This window comes from Chiroxiphia lanceolata, chromosome 1, assembly GCF_009829145.1.
Source record: "Chiroxiphia lanceolata isolate bChiLan1 chromosome 1, bChiLan1.pri, whole genome shotgun sequence".
Lineage (NCBI taxonomy): Eukaryota > Metazoa > Chordata > Aves > Passeriformes > Pipridae > Chiroxiphia > Chiroxiphia lanceolata.
This window is the reverse complement of record NC_045637.1, coordinates 130,060,838-130,081,488: the sequence shown is the minus strand read 5'-3', so window position 1 is coordinate 130,081,488 and position 20,651 is coordinate 130,060,838. Positions and strand designations below refer to the sequence as shown.

Below are 20,651 nucleotides of genomic sequence, written 5' to 3'. Positions count from 1 at the left end.
CCCCCAGGCTACTGATGGGTGGAATGTTGGAGAGACGGTGCTGGTGCTGTGCCAGCACTGCTCGGCAGTAGCCAAAACACTGATATGTTTATCACCACGTTTTCTAGCTACCAATGCAAAGCACAGCACTGTGGGGGAAATGAACCCCATCTCAGCCAGACCCAATACAAAAATGGCTTTTGGCCTCTCTTGGACAGAAAGAAAAGGTATAGAAACTATTGAAGGTCACAGATCTGGCTGAGTTGATATTTGAGCCTCAAAGTGAGTGCCCAGCAGAGGGCTTAAGCAGGCCACTAAAGGAAAGGACTCTTAAAAGCTACACAGGGTGGATATAGCAAGGAGAAAGCTCTAAACGTGCACCATGAGTATAGTGGTCAATATACAATAAAATATTTAAATAAATTCTGTAAATGAATGCACTCTGAGATGGACTCAGTGGAATTGCATCATTGCAAATTAAAACTGATAAAGCAAATCAGTTTTTTAACCTCAATCTTTTTAAACTGTGAACATATTGAAGGATACAGGGTAGACAAATGCATTAGTCCAGAAACTCTTCCTCAAAGAAACGTCTAGAAAATACAGTTTGAAAAATATAGCAAGACCATAAATTTGAAGATCAGGCCTCCTCTGCCAGGGCCCAACTGCTCACTCCGAGAGCATCACAGGCATGAAGAAGACTGGAAATTGACAGTGATAGAAAGTGAAACTATAACAATTTTGTTTTACTTCAGTAACAGTGTTACCAGGAACTTTAGTTTTCCATCACTGCAGCGCTTAAAAGAATAAATAAACATCAAGAAATTGTAGTCAGCAAAATAGTTTGTACTTTGCTCTTTCCTCTCTTCCTCTCACTTAATGACTTGGGCTTTTGATGAGGCAATACCTTTTTATGACATTTCCTAGTATCCAGGGAAAGCTTAACACTACCTGGGCCTATAGAAATATTTCCTTTCTGTTTTGAAGCACCAGTGATTTGACTGGATGGAAGGAGCTTACACGCACCCGGATGAGGCAGGAATTTTGCCACTGCGGCCACTGCCTGACTCTGCTTTTTTCCAAAAATAGCTGCGACTGTGATTTCATGAGATTTTTTTCACGTGGGTGAGCTGGATGTGATGTTAAACTGCTGAAAAAACCTTATGGAGAGCTGGGGAGTTGGAGCTTGGGCTCTAAGAGGGAGGTAAGAGAAAGCAGGAGCTTAGTAGTGATGACACGGTGGCACAAAGTTCCGAGCAGGCCCACAGAGGCAGGAAGGTTTCTTTCTATGACTTCTCTCGTCTCTCACCCACGCTTGGAAATGCAGATAAAACAAATTTAAGCATATGAAGCTTGTGCTCAGTGGACTAACTCAGTTGTGTCACGTTCTATCCTGGTATAAAGGGCATAGTTTGTTCATATGGTGGTGAAGACAATATTATTTGCAACTGCATTTCTTGGTAACGTTTTAAACATTATCTGCAAAACGCAGGCTCTGAGTGCATCGGCAGCATTTTCTGACAGCGTTGTGTTTAGCCGGGCGCTCGCAGAGGCGGCCCGGCCCCTCGCCCCGCCCCGGCGCTGCTGCTCCTTGGCCCGGCCGGGCCGCGCTCATCGCCGCCATCGCCATGGCCGCGCCGGGCGCCCGCGCGGCCGCCTCTACCGCCGCATCCTGCAGCTGCACCGGGCGCTGCCGCCCGCCCTGAGGGACCTGGGCGACCGCTACGTCAAGGAGGAGTTCCGGAGGCACAGGGCGGCCGGGCCCGCCGAGGCCCAGCGCTTCCTGCGAGAATGGGAGGCAAGTGCCCCGCCGCCCCGCGGGGGAAGGACGGGGCACCCCCGGGGCCGGGAGCGGCGGGGCCCGGCGGGGCGCAGAGAAGGCCCCACAAGGTCAGGGGCAACCGGGCTGTTCAGAGGTTGGACTCGATGATCGCAGAGGTCTTTTCCAACCTGATTGTTTTTGTCTCCTCGGGCACGCTCCCCTGAAGGGCAAACTCCTTACAGAGCTACAGAATTCTTTGAATTCCACGTTTCTAGGCCAGGTTATCTTTTACAGGTGTTGGTATTCCTTGCCTCAAATGTGTGTGATGATAGCTAGGCACACACAGGTATCTGTAACCGAGAAGGACAAGAATTATATAATGAACTGTATATACAAATAGATACCAAATTACCTTTATTATTTATACAATATATTATATAGATGCATATATATTGTATAAACTGCGTACTAGCTCATTGTATAGTATAATTAGCTAAATACATAGATGTAAATAGCTTCCCATGATCTTGTATTTTATTTCTGAGTTGACATTTTTTCAGTGTTCCTAACAAAACAAAGTTTTTATGTGAACATTCTTCTCTGCTGAACGCCCTTCCCCTGAACTTAAGTGCCTGGTTTCACCAAGGATGGAAAAGCCAGATCACTCTGAAGTGATGCAGGCTTGTAACAAGTTTCACAAGCAGCAGAGGAGGGAGACCCATAAGATGCTTTCCCCACATGCCTGAACTCCAGTAGATGCTAGAGTATTAATAGACACCTAAAAACCCACACGGCAGACAAATGTGTAGAAAATTCACAGAGGAGAAACTTCGATTAGAACAAGAACTCAACTGCAAGAGATAGATCTGTAGACAAGCTTCGCATTAATTTTCATGCTCATTGAACTACTGGTTTGGGAGTATTTTTGAATCTCAAAACTGTTTTCCTTTCGGTGAAAAAAAGTTATATTCTGCTTTGCCATAGAAGCTGGTTAGCATAGGTAGCATCCATTGCCTCCCAGTTTACCAGCTGAAGGGTAGTGAGGGGAGAACTGGCCCATCCCTTCTATGTGCTGTAGCTGAAATCTTGTGGAGTAAAGGAACTTGGGCCAGGGCATCAGGAACCAGCAGGGAGAATGCTGCCTGGTATTCTCTTCATAGAAGAGAAATAAGTGTATTTTAATTGCCTCTTGCCAGCTGATAGATCCTCAAATCAGGGAAATTTGTATCTACCTCTCAAATGCCTGATGCTATTGTAGTTCTCAATTGCCGTTTACTTGATATTGCTGAAATGTTTCCACATCGTTGCTTCCAGTTTTAACATGAGCTAAGAAGACAAGTTACAGGTTACTATTTTCAGTGCTAAAATCTTCCTTAAAATAGTTTTAGAAAAGGAAGTAAGTGTTTACATTGAAATACCTTTCAACCGTCCCCTTTCTGTGAAGTAAACAGTGAAAATATTCTCCAGTTTTAAATATTTCAGAAGTAGATTATAGGGAAAACTGTGACAAAAATTAGACTACCGAGGAAACAGAAGTTGAATTTTGAAACCTGACATTTAGTGCTATTAGGTATGATAGTTTTCAAGGAAAGGAAACTAATTTAATAACTGTTTTGAGTGTGTGAGTATAAAGACCTTTGCAAATATGCCTTGTCTTCTAACAAGATGCTGGAAGATATTAGCACATAGTTAACATGTCTCTTCTCATCTTTAATTTTTTGTTTTGTTCTGCGATTTTTTTCCTCCCCAAATGATAATCTGTTTCAAGGGTGGAATTTAAATCAGACTTTGACATTTTTGGTCTGTGAGACTTTCTTTGCATCTTAGCTATGCTGTGGTTCCTAGCCCCTTGAAGACTTGAACTAGATAATTGAGGAAGGTGGACTGTAGACAACTTAGATTAGGTAACTGTAGACTCTATTAGGCTCTAATTCATATTGGAGTCCTCTGTCCTGGGTTTTGGCTGGGATAGAGTTAATCTTCTCAATAGCTTGTATATGCTGTGTTTTGGATTTAATATGAGAATAATGTTGATAACGCACTGGTTTAGTTGTTCCTCAGTAGTGCTTGCTGTAAATCAAGGACTTTTCAGATTCCTATGCTCTGCCAGTGAGGAGGTCCACAGGAAGCTGGGAGGGAGAATAGCCAGGACAGCTGACCTGAACTGTCCAGAGGGATATTCCATACCACAGAACATCAGGTTCAATATATAAAATGGGGGAGCTGGCCAGGTGGGGCCATTTGCTGCTTGGGGATGGTTTGGGCATCAGTCAGCGGGTGGTGAACAGATATATTGTGCATCACTTGCTTCTGTTGGGGTTTATTCTTTGCCCCCCTTCCTGGGCAGCAGGACACACTTTTGACTAGAAATAGGCTAGAAGCTCTAGGACAGTTCTTGCAGAGCCAGGGTAACCTGCAAAGCATCCAGTTCCTGGAGGGCGTAAGAGTTGCGGTTAGTGGTGAATGAATCGGTGATATGCTAGTTCTTCACATATATGAACCATAACTGTACTCCGTTGCCTCCTTATCTATGTTTTATTAAACAAAACAAAAAACAAACCAAACAAAAAAATCCAGCTAAACAAATCACTACAACATTAATACAAAATGATTTTTTGAATTTCCTGTTAAGTTTATTTAAGAAAAAAACAAAGTGAAGTTACAGCTCTGTTAACAGTATTTTTACGTGTCGCATGTCAAGCGCTTTTCTTCCCAATTTGCTTGTTCATTAGGCTGAGCATATACCTTGCTGTATGCACTTTAGTGTTATCAGTATTCAACTTGCATCTGGAAATGTTCTTTCTTCATGTCTTCTATTGCATGCAGGGCATCTGGTACAGAGTAGCTTGATGTCTCATGTTACAGAAAATTAGTACTCATAATTTCATATTAAAATAGTATATCTTAATGTATATTCATCAGAGGATAAAGATTATGGATATGATGATTGCATCGATGTTTGTTGACTTTGAATGAGGACTTCAATATAAAATGTGATTTTAATAAGCCATCCCAAATGCTTTTTGAATGACAATTTTCAAGGATGGCTTATTTTGACATGAAACTACTTGACTATTGTTAAAACCTTTCAGAATTTTTTTGGGTAGTCAGACCTTCTGGATGTGCTTGAATATACTAGTTCATAGCCTGTGGTATGCTTTCTTGTCCTCCAATTTGATTCGTATTTGCTAGTTGTTTAGAAAGCAGGCCTGGTATTCTAATCACATTATGGTTGCCTCAAATGATTTTTTTGCTCCCTTGGTATTTAAATCATGCTGATTCAAGAGAACTGAGCACATTGATTTGAGGTTGTAGCAGGGTGGGGGTTGGTCTCTTCCACCGGGCAACTAGTGACAGGATGAGAGAATGTAGCCTTAAGCTGTACCAGGGGATGTTCAGATTGTACATCAGGAAGAATTTTGTCACAGAAAGGATTGTTAAATATTGGAATGGACTTCCCATGAAGGAAGTCCATTGCACTTCCAGGACTCACTGTCTCTGGAAGTGTCCAAGAAATTATTGGGCCTAGCACTTATCTAGTTGATAAGGTGTTGTTCAGTCAAAGGTTGGATTTGATGATTTTTGAGGTCTTTTCCAATTCAAATGATTCTGAGATTGTTTCTCATAAGCTGAGCAAGTTTCCTTTATTCCTGTGAAACATGGTGAAGAATCTGAGGGAGATTTCTAGATTAGCTTTAAAAAGAAAGGAGGAAAAAAAAAGGTAAAAAGCTCCCAAATGATACTGCCTTAGTATGTGAATGATTCGTGTAATTTTCCTGTAAGGGAGATGAGAAGGGATTCGCTTGTTTAGAATACACAGGAATTGAGGGCTTTAGTGTTAGAACCTGACCACATAGACGGTTAATGTAGTTTTATAGGAAACACAAACTGACCTGTTTGCATTTACAAAATAGGGAAACTATCACTTGAATATTCTTGGAAGAGTTCTTAAGTGAATACGACTAATAATAGTCTGCAAGCCCATATACACTTATATGAAAGTAGAACAATATAAACAGGGCTTTCTTCATTGGTATTAGATTGATGTCTTGAAACCTGATGGAAAATATTAAAGTGGAATACAAAGAAAGTAAGCTTTGTTGTTCAGGAATTATGCTTGTTCAGATAGATTAAAATTAAGTATATAAATTATTAATATATGTTCCTATCTATTTTCTAAATATTTAATATTTTAATTAAAATAATTGGTACTCATTTACAGGAGACTGCTGATATAATTAGATTGATAGTGATTATTACTTTGGAATGCTATTGAATTAATGTTGCCAGGTATGATAAGTCAATTAGTCCAACAGTCTTCTAAATCATGTGGTAGCTGATGAGAATGCTTACTTAAGACAGGTAATATTAAGATAGTATTGATCACTTCATTCCAGGTTACAATAAGTAGAACATTCAGCTAAGTAATTTCAATAACCATTTGTTTCACATTTAAGTTAATTTCTCTTTTAATTTTGAAAATGACCATTTCATACTTGGCTTTTTTATAAAGCCTGACCTGTAGATGAGAAGGCCTGGACTATTTGAAGATGAACAGAATCGTTCTTCAGAGTTACGTGGCATCTTCTCACATCTAACAGATTGAATAAATTGCCTTTGAAATGCTTTGGCCACTCTTGACTCTGAAAGCCTTTTTATAAGCTTTCAGATGAACTGAGACTGATTTGGGAGCTGGCATCTGCTGTTGTATACTCCGAAGAAAGATGACATTTCATTCCTCATAACAAATCTAGGCATTATATTGGTAAAATTAAGATAGAACAGTATCTCTCTGTCTGGGGAACCTGGTCACGTAACCTCTCAAGAATGACTAATTTTTTTGAATCAGTATAATATTTGGTGCAATACAAATAATAGTCTTTCATCAAATTTGTTTTCAGTTAGACAGGTCCCTTGCAGTACTTAGTTTGCTGGGATGATTGTGGGATGCTGCTGTGATATTTCTCAGGACATAGTGTTCTGATGTATCTTTTTCTGCTTGTGTGTAGATACACTTACAGAACTTTTTGCCTCTCAATTCTTTGGGTTAGTATGATCTTCCCTCCACTTTATTTTTAAGCTTCTGACACTGAAAAATATGTCAAAATGTTGACAGGAGAGTTTGAAGAGCAAATAGTCAAAGAGCATGGAAGAAGCAGCTGTGGCCAGTACTGAAGTCACACTGAGATGGGAATGGGATGTGTGGGTTGCTTTTTGTGCTGTCTTTTCACCAAATAATATGGGTTGCAAAAGTCTAAAACTGCTGCTGACTGTGTGTATTATGCTCTCAATTTCAGTGAAGTGGATTATATAAGTGATGTTTTCTTTACCTGACAAAGGAATACATTTTTTTGAAGTATAATATGTCTTTAAGTTTTCTTCCCATTTTATGACTATAATAAAAGTTGTGAAATGGGATTTAAGAGTAGTATTTCATTTTAACATTCCTGGATACCAGAATTTGCTTTTAGTGATTTTTATGGCTATCTGAACCAAAACCTTCTTATTAAGAGTGAATTCCTACTGAGCCTTATGTATTTAGTCCCCACTTAGGGTCTTCACTGGTTATTGATTTGTAAGAAATAAATTAGAGACATTTCCCTCTATTTTCTTTGATATTTATTAAAAGGCAGGAAAGAATTTCACTCTTTTCTGAGAGCCATGGAGTTGTGGCTGATAAATTGAAGAGCATGTAGAATTTGGGTATGACTGACCACAAGAAAGCAACCTGCTGCTCTGACCTAGCGTTCCTGGTGGCCTGCTTTGCTGTAAGATTTGGAGTCTGCCTTTGTGTAAGATGCAATTTTGTCACGGTGACCCGTGATTTGGAGAGTTTCCTGAACCAGTGTTCATGTGCAATTGTCCTTTTGACCAAAGAAATAAAAGCAAAGGTTGAGCACGTGGATCCCTATTGCAAAGTTTCACAGTAATAAGATCTTTTTCATATTATGGCATTACTTCCATCCTTTCAGTGCTCTTTCAGATTTGGATTTAGAAGCAGGAGCTGGTGTTCGCTTCTCTTCCATGGAGAATCCAGGCAGTCTGGGAGCTTTCTCATGTGGAGAGACTTGGGGTAGCCTGGTGGATACCCTCTGGCTTTTGCATGGTGCACTCCTGTCTCAGGAAGGAGCATTTGGTACTTCTCACCTGGAAAACAGTGTCATTCTCTTTCAGGTTCAACTCCCTACTGCTAAGGTCAGTGATTTCTTGGTGGGTTGTGTTTTTTTCTGTGTACATACTGGGTTTAGACCTTTACTGTATTTTCCAAATTCAAAATCTTATATGATGTGGCATCAGTACTCTCAGTGCTTCTGTTATGTTACTATGCCAATTATCTCTCTGTTATCGTATCTATGATTGCATGTAACTAGTCAGATGGCTGTCTTATAACCGTGCTTGTCTGCCAGTTGAAGTCTTTATTTACAATTGTTTGGACACAGCAGGAAATAATATCTGAGTCATAGGGGTCACATCAGGCAGTAATGCCAGTCACTTATATGTGCCAGTCACCTCAGTTACATAGCACAGTAAACTCCATCGAAGTGATGAAACTTTGTATAAATACGTGATGTGCAAATAGGTTTATAAATTTCAGATGATTTGGTAACGTGCCTTTGATGTTATTAATATGATGTGTTATTAAGTGAATCCCTACTGAAATTTCTTGTCAGACTACAGCAATTCTTATTAGTTGTAACTTAGATTGAGAAGTTTAAATTGCTGTAGAAGTGGGGTAAATAATGTGTGCAACAGGTTATTCCTTACGTTGAGTGCACTGGCCTGGGAACTGAGCAGGGCGTATTTCTGGTAATGCTCTCAGAGTTGAAGATACTGTAGAAGTTTTGTGTATTTCTGCTCCGTGGATACCTTCCTAAATGAGTACAGGTTAGTGACAACCAGTGCGTGATTAGATCTCTAAATGAGAAAGTAGCCAGACACAGTAGAAGGAGAGTCAGTAATGGAGCATTTACAGAACTGTCAGTTTAAAAGGTAATTCAGGTTTCCATCTAGTGGTGGTATAAAATTCTGTCCAAGCCATATGAGACAAGATGTGCATAACCACACAGGGTAACATTCTGTTGTACTTGTGTATGTGTTTGAAACTTAGGGAATCAAAAGCCTTTATTAGGTGTAAATTATATACGTAATGGCACATAATTCTCAGGGGCTCTGGATTTTTTCAAGTTAGAGCTGCAGTGATCAGAAATCTGTTATTTTGTGCATTCAAATCCCTGAGTACTCTTTGAATTTAACAGTTAATAATATTTTCTGCAAATCAGCATGCTTCCTCTTTTTCAGTATTGCTTGACAGCCATTTCAAATACTTTAACTTGATACAGGTTACAGAAAGAAAATGGGTGTCTTAAAAAGTTGTCTATAAGTTGTATGTGTGCAAGTATGGGTCTTGTTAGATTTGTTGCTTCTTCTTACATGTAAATAAAAAAAAAAAAGAGAGAGGAGAAGATGGGTATTCTGATTGTTTTGCCCGCAGTGTTACAGCACAGTCTATTTTTAGTATTTAAAGTAGTATACAGTAGAATTGAGAGAACCTTATCAGGCTAGGTTTTCAGATGAAGATATCAAGGTTTGAATTTTGTTGCATTTTAAGACAATGTAGTGGGTCAAACAGACAAACTGAATACAAATTGAAATTGCAAATTTATAAGGATTTCTACTTGTTTGTATTTTATTGACACCTTCCTTCTAACATTTGTTTGCTACTTGTGTGAATATTGTCAGCATGTAGTGTTTTGTAAGCATGGTAGGTTTTACTATGTTGTCAGTGCATTTTCAGTATCAACACTATAAACACTGCCAACTTTCTACAAGTGCTGTCAAGTACCACATTTTGTAATTACTGCAATAATATTATGAGTGCTGTAATTGCGCGTACTGTATAGATGTACCTTTCTGTCCTGTGTAGACACAAAATTGATATTTTCTGCAAGTTAAAATGGCAGCTGGAGCACATCTGAATAATTGTTTGGAAACTGGTTTTTTTTTTTCTTTTTTTCAGCATAATGTGAGGTGTCTGTACAAGTAGAGTTATGCATATTGGAGGATTTTTAAAGCCCCAGATTTGTGTATCTACAGCTATACTTAGGGCATACTGATGTGTACACATTGAGGGATGAGAGGGTTTTATTTAGTTCAATATTCAGCCGTTTAATCTGAGATAGTTTTTTTGCAAGAAGTTGAGTCTCACATTTTGGCTTCATAATCTTGTATTTAGCAGCATCTTTATCAATCTTCATGTTGTTTTATCTGTCTTTTGTAATGCCAAGAGCTTTGGCTGTTTTAAGGCTGACTGTATTTACCACATAGATCTTCTAAGTGATATCCTGCTGTTTATGCAGCTCACTCCTGGCAATCCATCGAGCAGAAAATTTCTCCTGAAGTGTTTTTTTGTTTCTGTGTCTCAATTTCAAACTACATTTTTGAAGGATATAATTTGGAAAACATATTTAATCATAGTATCTGCTACAATGTTTGAATTTATAGCTTTTAAAGGTCAGTTCCAGAAGTAATGTTAAGTAATGAGGTATTCTCTAATGAACAAGTTAGAAGTGATACTAGAGGCAGAGTTACTGAGTGTAGAATTTTAGGCTTACTGATATGTGGGGAGTTTGAGTCCTGTTAATATGCTGTTTTTTGTTGTTTCAGGGATATTAGTGAGAGAGAGTCTGAGGTGGAAGAGAGCATGATGCACTTTTTTCCTCACTGCAGTAACTAGCTACATTGGTAGAATATGTTCTAAATTGATCTTGCACACGTATTTCAAGACTGGTAACAACAGACCCTTAAAATGTAGATGCATCTTCCCTTGCTCTGTGGGAATTACTGAATGATGTAAAATTGATAAACTAGTTTTATGTGATTTCATAGTATTTTTTTTCTTCTTGCTGAACTATTCTATTTCCTAATTTATAGGAAATGAACATTAGGTCACTGCAACGTTCTATTTTTTATTTCTTTTCTTTTTTTTTCCTTCCTGAACCATAGAAAACTTACTACTGTTTTGGAGATGTCATGGCTGAAGGTATTGAATTGTTTTGGTAGTTTTGATATCTGCATGGAATGAACCAGAGCAATTGGTTTATTTTTTGTGGGCCACCAAATACCATTTACTTATAATGAGTTTCTTGCTTCTTTTGATTACATAGTGGAAGTATGTGGTCTTTGTAATTGAATTGAGGTTATAATTACATTAGCCATCCTTGATACTTCATCACCTTCTGACTGAAGCCTGTGATGCCCTTATGTGTACTCACAGCTGATTTTTGACTCGATAAAAGAGTATTGTTCGTGCGTTTGCAGTTTTTGAAGTGTACACATGATGGCAGCAAATACTTAAATAGAGAAGTCTCATTCCTATACTAGAAACAAGTAGGATATTGAATTTTCTAATATAAACTATAATTCTCACAGATTCAATTATTGTTAAATTATTTATTGAAATACATATTGAGAATTGTTAACTTACTGCTGCAGATTTTGAGAATGGTTTTCAATTAAAAAACTTTGCTGTGGTTTCCACCTGCTTTAGTCATAATGTTCTCATAATGTGCATTGTAGTTTGGATTTGCATTGGGGTAGTTTGCTGCCCAAGTAGTGAAATGCAGCAGCAGGTACCCCAATAGTTAACAATGTTTGGCATGGCTACCCTTTAATTACCCTATCACAGGAAAAGGACACCTACAACACTGTGTTATTCCTCAGAGGGTTGCCCTGGCACTTCTGGTTCCCCAGTGGTGCTGAAATTTGATTTTCTGAAGCCTATTTTGTTTTTTCTCTATTGGAGGAATATATCTGATCTCTCTTCAAAGAGGGGTTTTATAGTCTCTTTCGTATTTACTTTTTTAGAATGCTGATCTCTCGTTTCGTAATGATTTTTACTCAAATTGCTTTTCACAATTAGATTTGTAGATGAGTCAGACCTGCAATGGAGAACCAGCCCAAGATACATACCCTGCAGTAGCCTTCACATATTTAAATAATTAAAAAATATCATTATCACACTCTAGGAACTTTATAGACTGCTGGTGTGTGAAGGTTGTGGAGTCTCCCTTTCAGGAGACATTCAAAACCCACCTGGATGCATTCCTGTGTAACCTGCTCTAGCTGACCCTGCCTTGGCAGGAGCGATGGATGAGCTGAACTCCAGAGGTCCCTTACAACCCTAACAATTCTGTGATTCTGTGAATCTGCATTTTTCAACAGATGTTGGCATGGTAAAAGTTCCCTTTTTCCTGCAGTTGGAAAGTTTTTGGAGTTCTTCAAAGTGTTTTTCTCATAATCTTGTGGTTAAACAGTCCAACATGATAGGTTTGCTTTGTTTGCTCCTCTTCAGGCTTTTTTTTCTGGCACATTATCACCTTAAATACTTTCTTCTTCCTGTGCTTCTTAATAGATATATAGTTCTGACATACTTTATAGTATTTTGTTCTTTATTTTACTCCATAGCAGTCTTTCTTTCCAAGTTCTTATCTTTTAATCTAGGTCAGTGATGTAAATTTTCCAGGAAGTGTTCTTGGCCCAAGGAAATACCCTTCGTGCCTAGGCTATGGCTTGGGCTCCACACTGCACGTACTGCAGCTCCTTGGTTTCCACCTGTGGGCTTCTAATGTTGTGGGGCTGAGAGGGACTTGGGAAGTGCTGTGACCAGGTCCTCAGTGGAGTGATGAGCATGACTTGTGTTTACTAACAGCAGACTCTTTTAATTTCTGAAAATCTAGCAATTGAATGATTGTTGGTGTTTCAATCAATATTGGATAATGGTAGTTGGATAACCAAATGTTCCCTTTAGGTGCAGATCTGATGTCAAATGTCATATGTTATGACATACATGACATTAAAGCACACCTTTGGTTGCTACCATGGTATCAAGAAGGGAAATCATTACCACAGTAGCTTTCTGCTCTGATTTCATCTGACTAACCTGACAGCTGAGGGGAGTCATTACAAAATTCTCATCAGCCACAATTGCCCCCAGGAGAGTACACCCAGAGCAGATGGAGCCTTGGTATGTAAATACAAACCTCTCTTTTTTAAAATTGTATTTTTTTTTTCATAATGGATCTATTGAGTTTTAAAGCGATTATATTTTTGGAAGTGTATAGTAATAGCCGAATATGCCTTTTTTTTTTTTCACCAAATGAAAAACTATATTGTTAGTAATGCCACATTTTAGATGCTTTTGCAAAGTATCTTGATATAGCATGGTAGAGTAGGAAGTTTTCTTTGTAAGTGAAAATATAGTATAAAATATTATTTATTCCTGCTCTTGTTCTTGGTCATGGGTAAAACATTTAAACTGAGTCTCTGTTTTTTCTATCCCTTTCAGAATGGCATGTGTTAGTCATCCGCTATGATATTTTAAGCCAAAAAGTTATAGATTGCCACAGTTCCAGGAATAACACCTAATGGAAAGTGCAGGTCAGCTTAGGCTGTAGTACAAGCAGGTTGCTCTAAAATGAAGGATATTTTGGTTCATGTTCAGTGACGTGTTCTGTGTATTTACTTCATTTGCAGTAGTTTGAATTTCATTTAATGCTTAGAATTAATTTTAAGGCATACAGCAAGTCATGATATTCAGTTGTTTTCTGGGCCTCTTGAATTTTTAAACTCAGCTGATTGTTCGTAGTGAAGTACCCTAGCGAGCTATTTAGCACCCATTACAGTGAGTCATAGTAAGGATTTATTTAAGAGGTCCGTGATGTGAATGGTTTTAATTAAATAACAAACATGTATTTTGTCCTTTGCTTCTGTTGCTGATTGACTAGCAAAAAGAAATCTTACAGGCAGCACTAGCGATGACATTCTGGTTCATGGGCAATTCAGTACCATAATTGAAAAGAGTTACATTGTTGAGAAAAACATCATCCTGTCGGTCAGGATGGAAAGTTGTTCGGTGAATAATGGGAACTCTGATTTGGCTTTTTTTTTTTTTTCCTTTTTAATTGTATCCGCGAATCTGATCTTTGTGGAATACCTGTCTGCCAGCAGATGCCACTCCTCAGTAGCAGACTAGTTTCCCAGACTTGACCAGATAGAGGAAAATAGTTGTGGTACACCTTTGTTTTTAGAAACATTGATGGCAGTTTGCCTGGGATTGTCTTTGTTTTCCTCAACAAGAACAACCTATGCTATAAACTATTAAATATTTACATTTTGGAGCTGTTTAAAGGTTTGTTTCCTGCTGATGCATTAAACCTCAGGGCTGCAAAAATGCTAGTATGTAAGGTAAAGTACCTTTGTTCTTCAAAGTTTTGTGTAGAGCAGTATTTCAGCTGAATAGAGCATGACCCAGAAATCTTTTAGGACTGAGGGAGCTTCTCAATGGAAGGTGGGAAGGTGTCTATATTGGAATTGCTGAAAAGGTGTAATGAGAAAGACTGAGAAGCTGAAGTCTCAGTGACTTGCAATAGCTCAAGTCCTTATAAAACTTTTACACATAGTGAAAAACAGATGGCCTAGTTGTAAGTGCTAGAAGGAACTAAGAAGCTGTGCAGTGAGAATAGACAAGGGAATCCTGGTAAGGATATTCTGTTGTTTGTTTTTACTAAATTTTGAAAAGACATTATCCAGTGGTTAGATGTCCTGGGGCTATCTCCAAACTTTAAACGGGCATCTTTTTAGCATCTGGTGTCGTGTCTTGGCCTGTCTTGGCCTCTGTAGACATCTGCAGTAGAAGACTATTTTGATTACTGGTAAATGGTTAGACCAGGAGACCCTGGATTGAGGTGATGGATGTCACCTTTTCAGCCCCGACACCTTTCATCGGTATGAATCCAGTGTGCCAGTAATATTGCTGATATGACTAATGAGTTGTCGATTTTTCACACACAACCACTTGTGTGTGTTGTTCTAAAAGGTTTAGTTTTATGTTCCTGGTGATAGAAGATCTGTTATATATATATCTATATATATATATATGTATGTGTATAGATATATCCATCTATCTGTCTATACACACACACACAAACATACATATTCCACCTCCTCAACTTTAAAAATAATGCAGACTAGTTTCTTGTGGCTGGTGAGAAACCTGTGAAAATCTGGGGATGCCATTTAAGCCGCGGAGGATTAACTGTGAAAAAAGCCATCTGTGCCAGTGTCTGTGCATTCCTGCATGTTTCCTGGGAGAGTCCTTCTTTAAATTGTATTTGGGTTCTGTAGTTTGGATTTCATCAGCTCTTCCTAGGAAATTTTATATTCTAAATTTTGTTTTATTTGCATCATTTTCAGGAAGAAGTGTTTCTGTCATCATTTGGCGTTACAACAAACTAGCTTCTCTTAAGGACATTTTCTGTAGCATTGATTAGTATTGACTATCCAGTGTTAACAGGTGTTTCACAAACTTAATTTGCTAGATGTTAACTACTTCCAACCCACTGAAATTGTTTTTTTCTGTATTCATGTATCTGTAGGTGTGCAGCATACATGTTTGGTGTATTTCAGGGGTTTGGCACCATCTACTTCACTGAGTGTTTAATGACCCTGCAGCAAAGCATGGTAAAATGACATGGTGATTTCAGTGGGTTCTTCTGAAATTGCAAGTGTGCTGGACAGCGTTCTCAGGGGACAGCAGCTGTAGGTGAAGTCCAAGTTGCTTTCAGCTTTTTTACTGAAGTGTGAAGGTAAAGTCATTCATGTGTCAAAAGTATTTGGTTAAGAGAAAGGAGTCTGAATCTTGCAGTTGAAGAACTTGACCATTTATCTGTTTGCATTGAAGCAAACCTTTGTATTAATTCTGCTTGACAACATATTGATAAATCCCAGTCCCTTTCAAATGGTGTACTGTGCCACCTGGAGTCTTCATAGACTGTGTGATAAGGTTTTGGAAAAAATTATCCCAATACAAAAACTACACATCACAGAGGAGATACTAAGCCAAAAGCAAGCAGTGTATGAAATGAGGATTTGGCTTGGGAATATACCTCTTGCAGAGCATGGTGAATTGGATGTGCCTGGGGCTCCTTTGCAACTGGCAGTGGAACAACCCATTTCCATATTGTTACACTCTTATGCTCCAAAGCAGGGTGGCCACTTCCAGACTGCCTGCTGGGAGCAGTGTCTGATCTGTGCCAGCTCACCGGCAGAACCTGCAAGTTGTTTTGCAGAAAGATGGTTATCCTTGATCAAAGCCTGTGCCAGGGACCATGGCACCAAGTTCCCAGGGTGGGTGACTGAGATGTGGTACCTTCTCAAAACATTCCCTGACACTGCTTTAAGTTGTCGTTATGTAGACAGAGCTCTGACTCCGCTGCTGTCAAGTGCAAGTGCTGCTTTTGTTCTGGCTTCTTTCTCACATGCGTTATCAGATTTCCATCAACCATTAGATTTGTTGAACTTTCTCCAAATCAATAGTCATCATCTCTGGAACCTGTGTGGAGATTGAGCTCTTCTAAGAAACAAGCTCTCTAGTGCTGCTCTGTTGGTTGTGTCTGGTAAAATGAGGGAAAACTCTCTAGGCCTTAATGAAATTGCATGTTAGAGATGGGCACCATGTCTGTACAGCAGCAACTGTGAATGTTCTGCTCTGAGCAGGTGGAAAACACAGTCCTGGAAGGAAAATAAAATGAAAAACCCCACTCTTGCTGTCTTTCTAAACAGGAGGGATTGTCGGATGTGTCTTGTTACTCTGTATCATAGGTCTGGAAATTTGAATACTAACATTTCTGATTCAATTCAAAGAGAACATTTACTGCTGTTAGCCCTTTCAGTGTCCTCTTAAAAACATAGTTCAGCTGTTGATCATACTCATGCTTTGCATTGATAAGTAAGCACACTTTCTCATCCCCTTTTACTGACCCACTTCTGAAATGCCATGGGCCAGGTTTAAACTCTCGTGGGCCACAGCAGATGAGACTGACATTAGGAAATTTGTTGTGTGTAGTGTCTCTGAGAGGGTGTTGTGTGGGTGAAGAAATGCATGAAGAAGCCTGGTTAAACTTGCTTGGGTGATGATGGATGTAGAGGAACTCCTGAGTTCCCTGGAAAAACTAGAGCTACTATCATCTTACACATTACCTCAAGGACAAGCAGACAGAAAATATACTTTGTTTTTCTGTGGCTTAATGCCAGTTTGTGTATTAAGAGTATTTCTAATTTATGCTTCGTTGTTGATGAGCCTAATTTGGTGAACCATTAAGATGCATTGCTTGTCAATTTTGATCAGATTTTTTTTGGGTACTGTTGCATAATGTGTGTTGTGTTTCAAGTGGAAAGGAGGTTTTGTTCTTCTTTTCACTTGCATATGGTATGAATAAAGATTCAATGACTTTGATTTAGTGAGAAAAATTATAAATACAGTCTCTTTCTTTTCTGAGAAATAGCTACCAATAAAGTTTTGTGTTTGTTGTGAAAGAATAGCATAGAAACCAGCTCATGCATGTGTTCTGTAAAAGCTCAGGTTCCAATACAATATAAATAAATCAGCTGATTATTGGATGGTGACAATATTCTACTACTAACCTCAGAAGCATGCGAACTTGTCTGTCTTAGTGAACTTTGTAGTTAGTTTAATTATTTTTAAACAATTGCTTTGGAGGGATAACTCTTTAATATAATATGATATATTCAGTAGTGGAACATTTGAAAAATCTTAAATCTGGTAATCCTCAAAACATAATGTCAAGTCTTATCAATAACCTGATATTTGTATTTTAAATGTTTTTAACTTGGGAGTAGTCATTAAAATGTAGTGTGGACTAATCTTTGCTTTTTAATGAGTAAAGTAATAAAGCAGAGATGACCTGGAAGACCATGACTGGAAGGGGCCTCTCAAGTCCCCTACTCAGAGCAGGACGATTTTAGATCAGTTGTTCGTGGCCTCATCTGGTCACAAACCCTTTTGATTTTTGCTGTTTTGTGTTAGAGAATGTGGAGAAAAGATTTGACTTAAAGTAAAATTTTCACGTTAGCTGAGAAGATTCCCAAAGTTTCTCGTGTTCAGGCAAAACTAATTACATTCTGAAAGTCAGTTGTAACCTAAATCATCATTCACAGCTAAGTGGTACTGAAGTACAAGTGCTAACTCAGCACTCATCACTGACACAGGTTGGTGTCTTAAGGCAGTACATCTGATCACTTGTTTTCAATCCAAGAGTACTGTGTCTCAAAAAATTGAAACCCTTACTGTATTGGGTTTTGCCTAATAATTTGCTAAGTTTATATATAAATCTAACTGTGTAGGTGTGATGTTGGTGGTGTGTTTATGTTTCAACAATATGTTTAGTACACTTTAGCTTGGTTTATCTGTTTTTATGTTGAGGCACAAGTCAGCCGTATAAATTGCATATGTGGTTGAAATGAGGATTAATGTTCTAGACAGTGTGGAGCGTAACTGGGATGGAAAAACTTTTACAGCAATTAGCAAGAGCTTGGAAACCAGTGTGATGTGAATGCTGTCGACATCATTATTAATTTTTATTGTATTGTTTTTAATGGATCATTTGTGTACTTATTTGCACAAATACACACTTTTAATGCACAGTAACAAGTGGGAATAAATTAAACGTATGAGTTTGTGTGGATTTTTCTTTCGAAATCAGTTCCATGGTATCCAAAAGACTTAGTTCCAGTCTTTCATGGCATTAAAATTTTAGGATGTAATAGCTAGATCGATTTCTAACAGTTTCACTTGAATTCATTTAGTAGTCTAGCAGAAAGCATGCAGCAGTGTGCAGTGGATTTAACTGCGGTGTGAAGGAACACTTTGAATTTGTTTTATTTGACTTAGTCTTTTTTTTTTTCACCTTCAGATGTTCAATTCTGTTGTGTCAGATGAAGTTCTCATGACCCCTTGTACTATTTAGCATATCCCATTTGTTGATTAAAGCTTTCGCTACAGTAATGCGTCTGTCACTGACGTCTTGCCAAGTTACTTGCCAAAGGTTTCCTTTTTCCTGACTAGTGGGACTTTTTTTTGTTTATTTTCCTTTGTGATAAGATAGATTGTAGGCAGCATTGTTGAAGGAAGATAGGTTCCAAAAAATATTTCAAATAGGTATGATAATTTTGACAGAAGTTGTGGCAGAACTTTCCCAAGGAAATTCTCCACCCACCTCATGTAATAAAGCATTACCAAGCTGGGTTCTGCAAAGGAAGGTGTTTTGCAAAGCTGTTATTTGTAAAATCACTGCTATAGTGAATATATCAGAGTTCAGTGAAGATGAGGAGATCTGTTGTATTTTTCTCATAAATAAATACAGTGGAATACAAATGATCCCATCAGTTCTCACCATTGATGTATGGTCTTGTTTTCATCTTTCAAGAAATTAAAAATTCATGTTAAATTGTTATGTTTTGACATAAGAAGGTAAGTTACATTTTGTTCTGGTTTTCTAGTCAGTAGTAAAGACTAGTCCTGTGCTATAGCAGCCAGTGGACATTTTGGTTGAATTTACTGTAGTGCATGTACCTGCAGATCAGAGATCCTCTGGAAAGCCCAGCATGCTCGGGGCACCAAAGTAGTGCCTGGCCATGGCCCTGGGGCCAGCCTGTGCAGATGCTTTCAATGTCCAACCTATAGGGACAGTTCAGCAAGCAGCCCACAAGTGGGTTTTGGTGTAAAGAACTGTTTAGTCTTCTCATCTTTTCTGTGATAGAAATGATGCACATACTGAGATGGTAGAGGAACCCTCACAATCTGTTGCCTTCCTATGCAGGGCCAGTGCTCAGAGCAATGACCTGCAGCATCTGCATGCTGTGCTCACGTGCTGCACCTTCATGATACAGGTGAGCGAGAGAAGTTTCTGCTACATCACTGAACAGATTTAGTTGGGCTGGCCTAAGCTCTCCTCTGGACTGGTGACTTCACAAATTACTTCTTTCCAAAGTAAAACACTGTGCAGAACAGCAAAGCTTTCTAACATTCATCCCCCCTTCAAGACGAAAATAAACCCCTGGTCACAAAGACCCCATAATTTACCAATCAGTGTGATTCATGAGGTTCTGCCCTACTTGTGGGCAGATTTACACAAGACTTTCTTTTCCATATTTTAATTGGCTAGCAAGCAAAGTCCATTAAGATGTATAAACAAGTCAAAAATAATTCAAGTTTTTATTGTTCATATAGTATTGCATTGCTTTAAGTAAGTCCAGAGTAATTTTAGAGCCGTCCAAATGTAAGTTGAGATAATTCTTTAGTGTTAAAAAATTCTGAAACACAAATGAAACCTCCTGAATAGTTTTAGTATTCTCTTGACTGGTAGAAACCTTATTTATTCACATCGTCAGTAGATGGCAAGCAGAGATTTTTCTAGAACTTATTATATAGTCAATGTGAAAACTCTTCTCATATACAGTAGAAAAAGAACTTGTTTCTTAGTGCAATATAAACAGACAGTGCAGTGGTTTGACATTGACGCTAATGATAAGAGTATCGTTATATTAGTGTGGAGAGAGCAGCTGAGCAGCTGTGGATGTACCATACCAAAATGATTAAATTATACCACTTAGAGTAGAGGTAGTTTATCTTGGGAGTTTTTGACACACAAGTAGAACTAGTATGTGACACTTCCCATTTGTGATACCTTCTCTACAGGCAGGGTGCTTCTACTACAAATGTTAATGGTTTAGCTCTAAGCCAAGACCGCGGCACTTGGCTGTGGAAGCACCTGCAAGGCTGGCAGCCAGACCACAGAGCTAAATTGGCTTGACCAATCTGAATGTGGTGCATCTGCATTTCTGGAAGGTTGCCCTGGTATTTTCCTGGCTCTGGTGTTTTTGCATTCTTTTCCTTTAAAGTATTGAGGTAAATTAACTTCTATTCCAGTTCAACATGTATTTTTTTACTTGAGACCAGACAACCTATGTTTGCACAGGGAAAAAGGAGAGGTTCTAGGTGGGAGAGAATTTTTAGGAATAAGTGGACAATCTGGATTTTTACTGTGAAATCTTA

General features: G+C 38.5%; 1 protein-coding gene across 1 annotated transcript in view; it reads left to right on the top strand.

The window, feature by feature from the left end:
• Positions 1-1,399: 1,399 nt before the first annotated feature.
• Positions 1,400-20,651, top strand: part of SDHAF3 (succinate dehydrogenase complex assembly factor 3) — a 32,866-nt gene continuing 13,614 nt past the window's right edge. The window contains exon 1 of the mRNA XM_032689282.1: positions 1,400-1,777. Within this exon, the coding sequence (XP_032545173.1) occupies positions 1,400-1,777 (378 nt within the window). The remainder of the gene's footprint in view (positions 1,778-20,651) is intronic.